General features: G+C 42.1%; 1 protein-coding gene across 2 annotated transcripts in view; it reads right to left on the bottom strand.

Annotated features, from left to right (window-relative positions):
- Positions 1–16,977, bottom strand: part of MAMDC2 (MAM domain containing 2) — a 64,622-nt gene extending 47,645 nt beyond the window's left edge. For both annotated transcript variants that reach the window (XM_042877410.1, XM_042877411.1), the window contains exons 1-2: positions 16,920–16,977; positions 16,687–16,800 (exon numbers count right to left, since the gene is read on the bottom strand). In XM_042877410.1, coding sequence (XP_042733344.1) covers positions 16,687–16,800; positions 16,920–16,950 — 145 coding nt within the window. In that variant the 5' untranslated portion in view covers positions 16,951–16,977. The remainder of the gene's footprint in view (positions 1–16,686; positions 16,801–16,919) is intronic.
- Positions 16,978–17,227: the final 250 nt, after the last annotated feature.

Genomic DNA, 17,227 nt, shown 5'->3' with positions numbered 1-17,227 from the left:
CGTTTTTCTTGAAAACCTCCAGGCACGGTGATTCAATCATCTCTCTGTGCAGCCCATTCCAGCACCTGACCACCCTCTTGGAGAATAAATTTTTTCCTAACATCCAACCTGAATCTTCCCTGAGCAACTTCAGGCCATTCCCTCTAGTTCTATCACTAGTTACGCAGAAGAAGAGGCCAAACTTCCACTTCATCACAACCTCCTTTCAGGGAGTTGTAGAGTGATAAGTCTTCCTGGAGCTTCTTCTCCATACTGAACAATCCCAGCTCCCTCAGCCACTCCCCATAAGACTTGTGCTTCACACCCCTCACCAGCTTTGTCGCCTCTCTCCGGACACACTGTAGGGCGATGTCTTGTAGTGAGGGGCCCAAAACCAAATACAGTATTCGAAGTGCAGCCTCACCAGAGCTAAGTGCAGGGGTTGATCACATCCCTGCTCCTGCTGGCAGCACTATTTCTGATACGAGCCAGCATTTTTTCATTATTTATTCTGTTTGTTACCTTTCAAACAATCAGAAATTCTCTCATTTCTGTGTGTGAGACCTCTATAAGGTACTACTGCAGCAAGGCACTCAAACAAAGTGAAGACATCAGAGAGTCACAAAATGACTAAGGATGGCAAGGAACTTCGGGTCTATCTGGACCAATCCCACTGCTCAACCAAGACACCTGGAGCAGGCTGCCCAGACACTGGTCCAGGCAGCCTTTAAAGATCTCCTAGGAGCAGACTGCATAACCTCACTGAACAGAGTGTTCTAGTGCTCTGTCACCTGCACAGCACAAAAGTGTTTCCTGGCGTTCAGATAAAAGCTTTCATGTTTCAGTTTATGTCCACTGTGTCCCATTCCTGGGCACCACTAGAAAGTACCTAGCTCTGTTTTCTGGAGAGGCACCTCAGTTTTTATTTCTGAGGGATGAAAATTCCCATGTGTCTCAAGCTTTGCTCACAGGGGAGACATTCCCGTGTTTTCTTCATCTCTGTGGCCCTTCATTGGATTCTCTCTAGTGTGTTCATGTCTATCTTGTGTCAGGGAGCCCAGAACTGGATTACAGTACTGCAGCTGCAGCCTCACTGGCACTGGGTCTACCACCTTCCTCTGTATCCTGTCAGCATTTCACCAACTGCACACCAGAATGCCACTGGCCACAAGGACACACTGCTGACTTGTGCTTTACTCGGTGTACAGCAGGACTCCAAAGACCTTTTCTGCAACGCAGCCTTCCAGCTGGTTAGCCTCCAGTTTGTATAGGTGGCCAAGGTTGCTCATTCCCAGGTGCATGAAGTTTTTCCCTTGTCGAACTGCGTGAGCTTATTGTCAGCCCATTTTTCTAGCCTGTTGAGTTCCTTCTGGATAGCAGCATGACTCTCTGGCACATCAGACATTCCCCCCAGTTTTGTGCAATCAGCAAAGTTGCTCAGGGTGCACTCTGTCCCATCCAACACAGATAATTAGTAAAGATGTCAGACAGTCAGTCTGAGAATTGACCCCTTGTGATCAGTGCTGGTTACTGGCCTCCATCTGGTCTTTGTGCCACTCACTGATCACCACCCTCTGAGCTTGTAAATTCAGTTTTCAATCCACCATGCTCACCCAACTCATATTCACAAGTTTCTCTATGAAGAACTTACAGCAATTTAAAGTCAAACAGCAACAATAAAATAAAATAAAAACCTTCAGAACTTCCAGATGCATGAAATGTAAATAGGTGTTGAAAGTATTCAAAAAGAATTGCAATCAGACTAGAAGCCTTCTTTCTTTGTTTAACAGTTTCTCACTGCTTATAATGCCATAGCTTCAGCAACTAAGTTTCCAGTTAGTTTTCCAGCAAGAGAAGCCAAGACTTCCTATTTCTAAACTGTTTGAAACTAAGGTGCCTTAGTACACCAATGAGACAAATTATCTGTTTTCCTCTTTGAAAGCAGTTGTAAAGTGTGTGTTTGGCCATTTTTCTCATCCATTTGCAGCAGCCATGCCACAAGGCATATTTACATATTTCTACATCACCCACACCTTGGCTGCAGCTCTTGTTGCTTTCCCTGTAACTACACCTCTGAGAATACAGTCTTGCAAATATCAGTGGTAATAAAAACAGTAATAATAATCACTGCTGCTTCAGAACGATTTTTTAAATACAGAACCCATTGATTAAGCTCATTAATTATATCCTCTCTTGTGAGAAGAGAAATGCCTCTTTCTTTAAGGAAAGTAAAGCAGTTTTTCCTACTGTCTTTTCCTTTGGTATTTTCTTTCATTCAGACGTTCTACAAAAAGCCTTTAACACCAAACACTGTACTCATGTGTATGTATATGAACTTAACAAAATCAAGAAATTTCTGAAACACAAAAAGCATATGAAAAATCTAAATGCAGGACAAAATTTTCTAGCTGGGATACTATTATATCCAGTCAGTGCAAACAAGCTGTGCCATCCAAGATCTGCCAGCATCCAAAACAGGAAACAAAGTCCAGGAAAAGTCAGAATATCATTTATAACTTCCCAAAAAAGTCAGCATTACTGATTTCCAAAGAAAATATGCCACAGACTAAATTATCATCTTCTTGCAAAAAAATATGAAGAATGGAAAAACTAAGGCAGAACTCATTGGTTTCAACTCTGATAAGCTGATTGCATGTTCTCTCCTCTGAGGGGACGAGACTCCTGTGATGTTTAATAGTACAACATGATAGACACACTACCATAGAAAAATATGCAATATCCATTTGACTTTCCCAAAGTTGTTCTCAGACCTGACTTCTCCCTACCTCATGCAATTAAGAATTTGTGTCCCTCCCATTACAGACCCTGGTTTTATGACTTCCTTCTACCCTACTACTCTCAGACTATGCCCAGAAAACCTCATGATTTTTTTGCAACACACTGGAAAACAATTAGCATACTTCAGTTTACCACAGCACAAAAAACATGAACTCTTCTCCCAAAGGACTACCCAGTGCTTGCAAGCCTTGCAGTAACCTTTGAAGACTTTAACTCAACAGTGACTTTTCCTTATGGCTACCAATACGAACTTGAGGCTAGCCTTGGTTCTCATGGTGAGGCATGAACCTCATCATCTGCTACTGGAGTGAGGAGACAGACGTAAAATCCCAATGAATACAATGATGTTTGCATCCTTCTCATATTTCTGAGTCCTGCATTACAGAACGTAATGTTCCACCTCCTGACAACAATGTTCTTCAGTGGGTTTCTCAGGTCATGTTCATTACAGCTTCTGAACTGTGAAAAAAAAAGCATATTTCAGCCTGAATGAAACGTGGTTCAGCAACTGTAGAATTGGCCAATAAAAGGAGATACATTTTCCTCAGAAGATCTACAAATTAATCAGAGAGTGACAATGGACACTGAGTTAATTCATCTCTACGTCTGATCTGCTCATCATTAATAAGTTCCCTAAGTTTTCTAAAAGTTAATCTGAAATTGGTTCTTAAAATGTATTAAAATATGACCTTTAATGTTGTTATCAGAGAACAGTGAAATACTCATTCACAGAGAAAATAGAAGGGCTGTCTGGCCCTTTTAACTTCCAGACATTGTTTGCATCTGATTCAAAACTGAATGCAGCAGCATTCACTCTGTTATCACACCAAAATCTACTTTGACTTTTGTCTAACTTGAGTGCTAGACAAAGCAGCAATCACTCCCTCAGAACAGTTTCAATCAGTTTATATGATGTAACACCAAAAAAAAAAAAAATAAATAAAAATAAAAAAAAATTACTTCCTTGGAAAATTCACTATAGTTTGGCAATACAACACCTAAAATCTGCACTTCCCTTTCATAGAATCATGGAAACATAAAATAGCTTGGGTTGGTAGGGACCTTAAGGGTCATCAAGCTCCAGCATTCCCACCACAAGCAGGGCCACCAACCTCCCCATTTAATACCAGACCAGGCTGCCCAGGGCCCCATCCTATCTGGTCCAGAACACCTCCAGGGATGGGGCATCCACAGCTTCTCTGGGCAGCCTGTTCCAGCACCTCACCACTCTCTCTGTAAAGAACTTCCCCCTGACATCCAACCTAAATCTTCCCTCCTTCAACTTAAAACCATTTCCCGTTGTCCTGCTATTATCTACCCTTTCAAAAAGATGAACTACATTTCTGAAGTTCTTCTGACATTTTTTGTATGAAATACTGTGTAACAGTCCAGCAAATGTGAAGAAATGCATACAGCCAGAGCAGTGTCTCTTAAAGTATTTTAATGGTTCACTAATTGAGAACTGTGAAGTCTGTGTTAGGCCTAAGACTTTGATTGATATTTCACACAGAAATCTAGTTACTCTGACTCATGGACCTTTCCATATGAGGACTCATAAAGCTTTCAGAACAGAGCAATGCATTAGTAACACACAGCTCATACTTTATCAGAGATTACCTCTATTTAAAACAACTTTCAAAGTACACCAACACAATTACCCAGACTACTGGAGTTGTCTAATAAATTCTTCTTGAACCATCTCTGCCAAAAGAAAACATGCTGCAAGAACAGCTGCATAGTATAGAAGAAACAATCTGTTTAGCAAAAAGTATTTTTACGGTGCCAGACACTAATTATTATATAATATTTGAGGAATGTTTGGCTTTATTATCGTACAAGTAAGGTCTTGAATATTTGGTGACTAGAACCATGAGGAGAAACAAGGCAAAAGATGCCCACTTTCTTAAAGGAAAGTGATAAAATATTTTTAACTGATACAGAGACTTCTAAACAATCAAAGTACCATATGAAGTTACATAGATGACTAGACTGACCTTTTATTTGACCTTCTGCTACAATGCTGTTAATTAATATAACTGTTATTAATATAACTGTTACAAAGTTATATTAATAAGTAAAACTTGAAAGATTAAAGGTGAATTTCTCCTTCTTTTTAAGCACATACTCTTGAGATTTAGGATTCTTGATCCTGTTTGATAAATGCAACTAATTTAATTAATCAACTAATTAGTCAGCCAACTAATCATAGTGTGGCCTGTACTGCTCTTGCAAATGGCGGCTAAGGATGAAAGGTCTTAGCATGGTCATACAGTGACACTACTATAAAAAAATATATAAAGGAAGGGGAATGCAAGAAGCTTTCAAAGATTCCACTTTATCCCCCCTAGTGAGTGACACAGGCAAGCTGGCAACAACAGACAAGGAGAAGGCTGAGGTATCCAACAATTTTTTTGCCTCAATCTTCTCTGATAACTGCTTGTCACACAGTCCTCAAAAGTTTGGTTCAGAAAGACAGGACTGGGGAAGCAACATCCCTTCCACTGAGCAAAAATCATGTTTGTGACCAGCTGGAGAATCTGAATATTGACAAGCCTATGGGTCCGAATGAGATGCATCCCAGAGTCCTAAGCAAAGTGGCTGTTACAGTCCCCAAGACTCTCAATGATACTTGAGAAGTCATAGCAGTCCAGTAAAGTCCCTGGTGACTGGAAAAAAGGCAACACCTATTTTTAAGAAGGGTAAAAAGGACGTCCCTAGGAAATATCTACCTGTCAGTCTCCCTTTTGTGCTGGGAAAGATTGTGGAGCAGATCCTTCTGAAAGCCATGTTAAGGCATACAGAAGACAGGAAGACAGATGATACAGGAGAAGCAGCATGTTTTCACCAAGTGCAAGACCTGCCTTACCAACCTACCTGCCTTCTAAGATGGTGTAACTCTATCAATGAACAAGGGAAGAATCTCTGATGTCATACTTCAGTAAGGTCTTTAACACTGTACCCCACAACATCCTTCTCTACAAATTGTGAAGATATCATATCATCATAGAATTGTTAAGATTGGAAAAGACCTATGAGATTACCAAGTCCAACCCCAATCCATCCCACAGGTCCCATTGAGCCATGTCCCTTACTGCCACATCTCCATGGTTCTGGATGAAGAAGTGGCTGCAGAACCCAGAGTGGCAGTCAACAGTTCGATGTCTGGATGGAGATCAGTGAATAGTGGTGTCCCTTAGAAGTCAGTGCTGGGACCTATAACTCTTCAGTATCTACATCAGTGACACTGACAGAGGGGTCCAGTACACCTTCAGCAGTTTTGCAGATGACATCAAGCTGCATGCTGTGATCAACATGCCTGAGGGATAGGATGCCATTCAGACAGACTAGATAGCCTGAGCAGAGGTCAAGATGAACCTCATAACATTCAACAAAACTAAATGCAAGGTCTTACATGTGCGTTGAGGCCAGACCTGCTAAATGCGATCTGGGGTACTGGTGGATGGCAAGCTGGACATGAGTCAGCAATGTGCCTTCACAGCTCAGAAAGCAAACCATATCCTCAGCTGCATCAAAAGATGCATAACCAGCAGGAGGTGAGGTACTCTACTCTGCACTGCTGAGTCCTCACCTGGAGTACTGTGTCCAGATGTAGAGTCATTCAAAAGTTCCTTCCAACTATATGGATTCTGTGATTCTACAATTCATAACATTCTATATAAGATTATAAGGACATTTTCAGGCTGATTCTTCTACAACTCTGCAAGAGCCTGATACACAAAGTGAACAAATAAGATATTTTTACTAGCAAAAATGCTTCTTAGACATCTGTGGTCACCCTTCCATGTAAGCATGAACTTTTTTTCTGAACTCAGTACAGATCTTGACCCACACTCCATAATTTATTGTAGAAATAGACAGTTATTCTTCCACTTCCCTCAGAAAAACAAACTGGCACACAGCTGGCTCTCCTTTTTCAGGATAATTACCTATGCAGGGCAGTAAGCTCAATGACCACAAAGTGGCTTAGACTGCCTGTCAGCAGTTTCATTCATTGCCTGCACATAAAAATTCATGCTCTGTGTATACCCTGAAATTGCTAGAAAGAAACCTCAGTTCAAATCCTTTAAATCTTTCATTTTCCATAAAATTGAAGATATTTCCAGCTGTTTTCAGCACATGATATTGCAGGTTTATAAAGATATTTTAGCCAACTTCAACAATAAGGTCCACATCCATCCATAACAGAAGCTGAAAATATTATTACAGAATCACAGAATCACAGGGATTGGAAGAGACCTCAAGAGATCACCAAATCCCACACCGCTGCTAAAGCAGGCACCCTAAAATAGGTTGCACAGGTAGGTGTCCAGACAGGTCTTGAATCTCTCAATGGAAGGAGACTCCACAACCTCTCTGTGCAACCTGTTCCAGTGCTCTGTCATTCTTAAAGAAGACATTCCTCCACAAGTAAGTTTTAGGTCATTCCTCCTTGTCCTATCACTACACACTATTAAGAAGAGCCTGGCTTCATCCATTTGCCTCCCAGCTCCCTGTAGATTATTTATAAACATCAACCAGATCCCCTCCTCAGTCTTCTTTTACTGAGGCTGAACAGACCCAGGATACTCAGCCTTTCCTCATAACAGAGATGCTCCAGGCCTTTTCTCATCTTTATGGCCTTCTGCTGGACTCCATTTTTTTGAACTGGGAAGCCCAGAACTGGACACAGTAGTCTAAATGTGGCCTCACCAGGGCAGAGTAAAAGGGAGGATCGTCTCCCTCAGCCTGCTTGTTTTAATTTACTCTGGGATACCATTGGCTTTCTTGGCCACAAGGGCACACTGCTGGTTCATGATCAACTTATCATCCACCACCCTCAAGTCCTCCTCCACAAAGCTCATCTCCAGCAGGTCATCCCCTAACTTGTACTGATGCATGCAGTTATTCCTCCCAAGGTATAAAAATCTACACTTGCTCTTGTTAAATCTCATCAGATTCCTCCCTGCCCAACTCTCCAGTATGTCCAGGTCTTGCTGAATAGTAGCACTGCCTTCCCATGTGTCAGTCATTCCTCCCAGCTTTATGCCATCAGCGAACTTGCTGAGATTGATCTCTACCCCTTCATCCAGGCCATGGATGCAGATGCTGAATTAGATCCAGCACTCACTCCTGAGTAACACCACTAGTTACAAACCTCCAACCAGACTCTGCACCACTGATGACAACTTTCTCAGCTCTGCCAGTCAGCCAGTCCTTAGTCCATCTCACCACCCAGTCATCTATCCCACACTTTCCAAGTTTTATAACAAGGATGTTGTGAGAGACAGTGAAAAACACTTTGCCAAAGTTGAGGTACTCAACATCCACTGCTCTCCCCCCATCTACCCAGGCAGTGATTAGATCATAGAAGGCTAACAGGTTGGTCAAGCATGATTTCCCCTTGCTTAATCCACTACTAGTTGACTACTTCTGATAACCTTCTTCTCTTTCAAACTGCTTGGAGAGGCTATCCAGAACAAGTTGTTCCATCACCTTTTCAGGGATGGAAGTGAGGTTGACTGACCTGTACCAGATCTCCTTGCCCTTTCTGAGGACTGGAGTTACATTGGCTATGTATATTTCTATTGATAAATTCCTCTTAACGAAGAACAAAACAGCACAAAGCTGGACAGATCTCCTAACCTCAGGCCCTATCCTTTCCATCAGTCAGCCATAGTAGCTGTCATTTCAGGCACAAAGCTTCAATGTTTGTCTGATGCAGCCTCAGATTCTATAGCCTTTCCACACAGATTTGGGGCATGGTCATCTTGCCAGTTCATGCAAGGTGTGGTTTCTCTGGAGAAGTTGTACAAATGCAACCAAAACATACAATTCCATGGTAACTCAAAGCTAGCCCAGGATATGTCTGTGTGAGCTGAAGTCTTATATAGAGTGGTTGCTACAGATTCATATCTAGATTTTCATGTTTATGTGCACAGTTGGCACATGTGAAGCTGCAATCCATTTTCCAGTAAATGTGGTTTATGGTGCTGCATTAGCAGCACAAACTGTTTCATCTTAGAATTAAAAACTTTGTTACCCAGAGAGAATCAGTTTTGCTCTGGGGTAGTACATGAGCATCTTGTTTGATTAAGCTACTTTAAGCTCCACCACCTGTCCCAAACACTCTTTGCACTCACACAGTTGCTTGTTTCTTGGAGAGGTTGTTCAAATTCTTCTGGTAAATTACCTATTGTCAGTTGTCTACAAGATAAATAAAGTCCAGCCTGCTGTGAGCAGTCACAGGTACGTTCAGACAAGAATTTTACAACAGCTGTCCTCTCTATCTTCCACAGCTCTGTGTAAAATGCACTAAAATAGTTTGTTGATTCTGTAAGTGCTGAATCACTAGCAGCTGTAAGTGAAAATACACTTCTGAAGACATTTCTACCCTGCGGACGAGGAGGAATGCTTTGAAACTCATCTCTCATGCAGTGATTCACCGATAATAACTTTGAATTTGTTTGTTCTCCAATGCAAATTGAAAGTCAAGACTTATCAGAAGTCTCATGCAGAGCCAGCTGCTGATGAAGCCCTCCATGAATGTGAACTTGGACATCTTTTTGCACAAACTGAGCAAAAAGTGAGCTAATCACCATAATTAAGACATAATCCAATATAAATGTCTACTTGGAAGCCCAGAACAGGAAGTTATACTTGGGAAAGCACAATGTCAGATGTTCTACTCATGTCAACAAGACAAGGGTGAGGCTGGGACAAGGCTGAATCCTACATAGTAGCATACGTAGTATTATTAAGCTGTTGATAGTTTTAACAAGAAAATTGCAAAACAAAAGCAAGCTAACTCAAACACAAGAGACACAGCTGAGTAATAAAATGTAATGCACAGGAGCCATGGCATCAGAGGCAAAGGAGAAATAAGTACAAGACACTCACAGTGTACCAAAAGGTGGTTGGTTTTTGTTGGTTTTTTTTTGTCCTTTGGACTGCCTGTTGAGGAGAGTTGTTACTCAAAATGCATTTTTTTTTTTTTTTTTTTACAGAAAGACAAACATTTCAATTATGAGCTCAAGGTAAAACAGATCATGTGCCCGGTCTCATGCCTTTTCCACTCTGCATTAGGGTACTCAGGGCACAAATGCCCAGGGTACATTTAGGGAAGACCCACATAACTCCCATAGAAGGGAGGATTTATAAGCAGTAAACTCTGACAATGAGCTAGCATGTGGTATGCTAGCTTGGTTCTGCTGCGATCAGGTACAAGGTTGTCCAAATCTCTCTATATTACCCCCTACTTTTCTTCCAATTACACTGTTATCATAAATACATACAAACACTTGTCTCATCCTCTAATTCAATGATCTGAGGGTTCTACAAAGCCAGCAATACTATATTACTTTTACGGAGACATTTTGAAATTCTATACTGTTCTATATACAGGAAAGTACTGCCAGTAGATGTGAAGAAAACAGAGACTACTGATATGCCAATATATCTGCCAAAAGGTTTATAACTGAGCAAGAGAGAGCACATATCAGATGCTGTGTTTGCTGAATGGCAAGATACAGGATCACTACTGATTACCTGTTTAATTACTCCACATATTATAACACTATTGATGTGGCATTCAAGATGACAAAGTTCTGATTAAAAGAAGTCAGTTTTAAATCAAATGGCACAGCTGGACAAGCCACATCTAGATAAGAGGTTCTGTACACTGTTAGCCTTGTTCCTGACTTATTTGTTCTCCCAGGATAGCATTCTGCCTCTTGAAATTCTGTTCTACTTTAAAACCATTTTAAACTATGCTAAACATGGTAAGTATGACAAGTAACATGATAAGTATGTTCCAAAAGGCAAACTTTCATTTCCTGCCACTATCGTTAGTGATTTAAAACAAGTTGGAGATCGCAACATAAGACTGAACATGTACAAGTTTATGGCGCCTGATGACATGCATCCCAAAGTCTTGAAGGAACTGGCTGAGGTGGTTGCCAAGCCACTCTCAATATTTGAAAAGTCTGTCAAGCAAAGTCCCCAGTGACTGTAAAAAGGGAAACATCACTCCCCATCACTACCCATTAGGGTACTGAGTCCAAGCATGGGGCCTCAATAACATAACAGACATGGAGCTGTTGGAGGAGTTCCAAAGAAGGGCCACAAAGACCCTTCTCCGACATTGCAGCACCTCTCTCTGAAAGAAAAGATAAGGGAGCTGAGGTAGTCTAGGAAAGGCTCTGGAGAGATCTCACTGATTCTTTCCAGTACTCAAAGGGAACTTACAAACAGGAAGGAGACCAACATTTTACACAGTCTGATAGCAGTAAGACATGGGGGAATGGTTTTAAACTAAAAGAGGGCAGATTTATATTAGATATTAGGAGGAATTTTTCACTCAGAGAGTGGTCAGGCTGGAACAGGCTGCCGATAGACACTATGGGTGTCCCATCCATGGAGGCATTCAAGGCCAGATTGCATAGGGACATGGGCAGCCTGATGGGGTGGATGATAAACCTGCCCACAGCAGGGTTTTGGAGCTAATGGTATTTAAGTTCCCTTCCAATCCAAGCCATTCTATAATTCTGTGATCCAGTGATGCTAAAAGATTCAATGTTGTTTGTTTATCTGCTTATCATAAACCATTATCTGACTGATGTCCATTTAGAGTAAATCACAAAATTAGAGTCTTGGAGTAGTCCAGCAAAATATGAGCACAGTTTATGGAGAAGAAAATCAGGCAATTGTAAAATACACTATGATTTATTACATCACTTTTCTGAATGAAAACTATTTTATTTTAATTTTAATGGGACTTCTTTCACTGCAGAAAGAGAAAGCTTTCCTCTAAAACTCTGAAGTACACATTACTAAAAATATATCCATTGAGACATGAGATACTGAGTTACACAAAGTCCCAGAATTTTAGAAGGAAAGCAATACACAGAATTGTGCATTTAGCACATAAGAGCCAGATGTGTTACAGCTGCATCAACTAGCAGTTATAGCTTCAACATTTCAGTGGCACATAACTCATTCTACAAGGACTGGTCTGAAAGTAATGCCTCCTATTTTATCATGTTTGCCCACGACATCAGAAGTGAATGTTGGTGATAAGTCAGCAGAAGTTGAACCTTCCGACCAATATTCCATTATGTTTTGTTGATGTGTGACAGATGGGTGACAGCAGAAGGGCAGTCTGACAGACATGGAGTTGGACATGGAGTGTCTATGGAGAAAAGGTGTGGCACTGAATTCCTCCATGTGGAAAAAATGGCACCCACTGACATTCACTGACACTTGCTGAACATTTATGGAGACCAAACAATGGATGTGAGCACAGTGAGGTGGTGCATGGTGTGTTTGAGCAGTGGTAACAGCAACGTGGAAGACGAGCCATGTTCCAGATGGCCATGCACAGCCATCACACCACTAAATCAAGAGTGTCTCAATAAGCCCATCTGTGCAAATTGCAGATTTGTGGAGATTACAACCACAGAACTGTGCACAGAGATGTACTGAACATTAGATCAGCCTCAATGTGTTGAAAATGAGGGTAGCAATGCTGAAATATCACAAAGTTTGCATCAACTGGGTTGCACAAATCCTCACACAGGAAGAGAAAGAACACTGTATACAAGTTTGTCAGGACCTGTTGAACCAATATGAAACTGAAGGTGATAGCTTCCTGCATTGCATCAGTAGTGGTGATGAGATATGGTGTTACCAATATGAACTAGAGTCAAAACAGCAGTCCATGAAGTGGTGACATCTGAAATATCCATCAAAGTCTTCAGCAGGTAAAATGATGTGCATTGCCTTTTGGGATAGGAAAGGGGTGATCTTTCTGGATTTCCTGCTACCTGAATAAGCCATCAGTTCTGACTGCTACATCATGCACTGACTGAGCTGAAGGCACAGACCTCCAGAGTCAGGCCAGGGAAGAGGAACCTTTCTCTTGCAACACCGTAACACTAAGCTACCTACCAGTTTGAAGACCAGAGATTATATTGCCAGTCTCGGCTGGACTGCCTTACCACACACCATCCATCACATAGTCCAGATTTGGTACCTGCTGACTTCCACCTGTTTGGGCCAGTGAAAGAAAGATAGATGAAATGGACAACATTTTCTGAGCAACAGTGCCATAACTGCAGCTGCAAAACAGTGGGTCATCTCTGCTGGTGCAGATTTTTGTGAGCACAGTATGCAGGCTCTTGTTCATCGCTGGTGAAATGTATAGCTCATGGTGGTGTCTATGTTGAAAAATAGTGTTTTATAACTAAGAATTTATCAAATTCTGTTAGTGTATCTGTTCTAGTTTCCATGGAAATAAATTTGAGGCATTACTTTCAGAGACCCACATAGGTTGATACTGAATGCTGTTTGACAACAGTCTGCAGAGGAGGAAAGGTGACAGAGACAATCTACTGATACTGCTATTAAATTATCTCCATGTTCACTGACGCTGGCAGTGCATGGGCACGTTTGACAAAGATCACCTGCTTTTCAGAGCACATTGCTAAGATAAAAGAACACTAATTCCTATAGTTTGCAGGGTTAATAAACACATTTCTTATCTAATGCTTAAATCCAAGCAAACAGATGCAGCACAAACTTCACTGGGGGGAATTTGAGTTGACAGCCCAAATGCACATTACTTCTTGCTTTATTAAAATGGTATCCATTAAAATGACAAGAGATTGAGAATAAAAGATACCCACAAACACAGGCACACAAAATGCTGTGCAGCTATTCTTGGCAAAAAATGTTAACAGGTTTTCCAGAGTCACAAAAACAGGTATGCTATAGTTATTGTGTCTAATGAAACTTATTTACGATATTGTCGTGAGCAGGATGTTCTTACAGACAGGTTAAGGAGTGTGCTGGACAGGGCTGAGAAAGCAAAAAAGGCAAAAATCCAACCCCGCAGAATGACTGCAACTGACTGAAGACAGTGTTTCTTACTCTCACTTCAAGTGGGTCTACCGCTCAGGATAACTGCCTATTAATGCTATATCTTCCTTGCTTTAGTGTATAAAGAAAGTAAGTTATCTTCTGCTTAGTAAAGAAGGTCATTATATTTACAAAGGACATGAGCCTCCTGAAATAATATTTGATCTGCTTCAAAAAACCTCAAGATTATTCCATGAGATCTCATCATATGAAGTTTTACACTATGTATAAAGATTAACTGTGTCTTTCATTCACAACACATCTCTAATGCTGACACAGAAGTACATTCCTGTAGAAACTGGCATCTGCAAAGCTATATAACCCAAAATAACTGAGCATGAACTCATGCTAAATTTACCCGCCAATGTTAGTGCTAAATAATACAGCATTTAAGATCTTCAGCTGTCTTAAAGTACCACAGTAGTGATGAATACATATCTCTTTTCTAAGTTTCTCATCAGCTGTCTTACGACATATCTGGACTTTTTTTACACAGATTTCCTTTTCAGAGGCCTCATGAATGCAGGAATATTCATCCTAGAATGGGAGCAATGCCTATACCTCTGAATCTAGAGTAGAACATGTTGGTTTGCCTGTACTAAAAAGGCACTTGAAGCCTGCAGAGTTGCTTACTCTGTCCATTGTACACACAAATTCATCTGTTGCACTTTTGAGCAAATCAGAACAGCTACCCATGTTAGTGTTGTTTTCTTCTGGTTGTCTTTTTGCACTCAGACTAAAATGTTCTAAAACCTCAGCCAATTACAGGGATCAAAACATAAGCCAAAAAAAAAAAAAAAATCAAAACCTTTCAATTATAAAAAGTATAAACACACAATATATCTCTTTTTGTAGTACTACCAGAATACTAAAAAGAAGCCACAGATATTTTTAAGAAGCATCTGATCCTTAGAAATCTATCAGTTAAAGTGAGTATGCACAGCTGTAAACAGAAGTAAAATTCAACCTCATACTTCCTATCTGCATCTGGCCCTTCAGAGGATACTGGCTTCCTTGGCAACAGGGCAGAAAACTTTCAAGTATGGAGTGGAAATTTCTGGACAGAGTCTTACTTGTATTTACATCATCTTGACAGTTTGGCACAAGACCACACTACCAAGAGATTTATAAGACAAAATAACTTACACTGCAAGTCAGATACAACTATATTCCAAATAACATTTTAGAATAATAATAAATTTTGAAGTAGTGCATGCAGATGTGGAAAATAGGCTGCCACTCTCATTCTTAATTTCCTCTATTATACGAGCAAATTACCACACACACACACACACACACACACTGACGTGCAAATCCCAGAGTCTGGTACTACCACCAGAAGCAGTTTTACTGAGTAAAAGAGCATCTACAGAAGATGGATTTGGCACACATGCCATGTTCATTTGGATGAAATACTGCCAACTAGATGTAGCTTCACAGTTCGCACTTCCAAAGAGGCTTTTAACCTGCATACAAAGTGTATGGAATGACTTACTCTGACTAAACTACAGACTGCAGTGGAAGAAAAAAAAAAGGGCTTATAATGGAAATGCTGACAGAACTACACTGATTGAGAGTGTTGGTATACCACATACCCTCCCAGTGTAGTTACATATCTCTGAAAAAGAAAGATCTACAACAACAGAAGCTAATCAGCAGTATTAGCCACTGGCATGCAAGAAGCAAACTACAGCTAAAACAATGCTCTGCAGGGCCAAAGAATACCAACTGCTGCTGATTCAAACCTGATCAAACTTCCCTGTTTCTGGAAGCACTGTGGCATGGATGGGCACAATGCTTTTCTCGCCCACTTCTGCAGATGTAACTCACAGCGTCTCACAGTTCCTGGATAGTGAATCAGTGCTCCTGCCATGTGCTGCCCATAAATCACAGAGGGGAAGTGCTGCTCTGCAGCCTGGCAGCCTGCGACATGGCACAGCAAGGAGTGCAAACGGTCAGTAGATTTTCACCAGTATCTTCAAAAAAAACAGGAGAATCTATGCATCTTTAAATAAATTAGAAGAATAAATCATTTTTACAAGAAATCACTACGTTCTCCCAGCCTGTTCTAACTTAGTACTCTGGGCATTCCCAAACCCTAATGATTAATGTGAAAATTAATGGTTATGGTGGCTTACTTTTGTTTCATTAAAAACATTATAAGCTTCATTATATGCTGGGTGACAGGTGGAATGATGAATTGCATCGTCCTGTTTTTAACGGTGCACTGATGAGGAATGATGAAAGCTCTCTGCCTCTTTTGTATCCACACTCGAGTTGCCATTTTTGATGCCTGCTTTGGAGCTTAGATGCTTCTGAATCTCACAGTCCCTTTTATCACATGAACACAACTTTCACTGTATGAATGACATTAGGGCCACAGTGCTATCCAAAATAATAATAGTTTTAAAATGCCTACGTATAACTACGTTGTATTTACATTTGTTTTTCTTCTATTCACATTCACTCTAACACTAAAACTGGGCAAATGGGAGTTAACAGTTGCAGGGAACCTCCATATCATCACTGAATTTTGTTCCTTTGAATGTCAGTCTTAATAACGTGATACAGCTTATCAAACACAAACACCTATGTTTCTATCTGAATTGTAGGTATCATAAAACATAAGACTTAACAGAATATGCCATGAAGATACTGTTCACAGACTATCTCCTACACTGAAAACACATCAACTTCTCAAGTTGGATCCAGAATATTGTCAGGGAAAAAGCAATTCTGCTTAGCAGGAATATGACAGATAAGTGCCTTTCTAAGAAAAGCATATATTCCCTACAGCAGATCTGCCCAAAGGAAAATGAAAGCAATACGGAGGAGGTTTCTGGGGCATCCCGTAGAAAGAAACCTGCGTGGCGGAACCTGAGCGGGGAAAGGTACACAGCACCGACGGGCACCGGTGCGAGGTGACACAGCGCGGGACTGGAGCTCCGGGGGAAGTTCGGCAGCTCCGCACGCCCGCGCTCGCAGCGCCCTTACCTTCGCCGTGCAGCGCCCAAGGCAGATGCGCGTAGTCCCACTCGTAGCCGCAGGCGCTGTCCTCAAAGGCGCAGGACCCAGGAGAGAGCGGCGCGGCCCGGGCCAGCCGGAGAGCTGCGGAGACAAAGCGAACCCGGTCACGGTCACGGCCCCGCCGGGGTGCGCGGGGACCGCGGGCTAAGTGCCGCCGCCGCCGCCGCCCGGACGGCGCCTTCCCCGCTGCCCCCTCTTACCGTGCAGGGCGAGCAGGCAGAGCCACAGCATCTTCTGCGCCGGGCAGCCGGGGCTGGCGGCGGCGGCGGGGCGGGAGAGCGGGAGAGAAGGAGGGAGCGCGGGGGCGCGGCCGCTCCGAGCCCGGGGCTACAGCGGGGGCAGAGCGCGGCCCCGCGCACCCCGGCGGGGCGCGGGGAGGGAACCTCGGCCGCGGGAGGGGCGGGGAGAGGCGGGGGGAGCGGCCACAGGCCGGCCCGGGGGCGCGGCCGCGTGGAGCAACCTGTTGCGGGCGGCCGCGAGGGCGGTGGGGCCGTGCCCTGCGGCCCGC

Source organism: Lagopus leucura, unplaced genomic scaffold (genome assembly GCF_019238085.1).
Source record: "Lagopus leucura isolate 7727_CA_CO unplaced genomic scaffold, USGS_WTPT01 Super-Scaffold_100018, whole genome shotgun sequence".
Classification (NCBI taxonomy): Eukaryota; Metazoa; Chordata; class Aves; order Galliformes; family Phasianidae; genus Lagopus; species Lagopus leucura.
The sequence above is the reverse complement of the archived record's forward strand: the minus strand, read 5'-3'. Positions and strand labels throughout refer to the sequence as shown.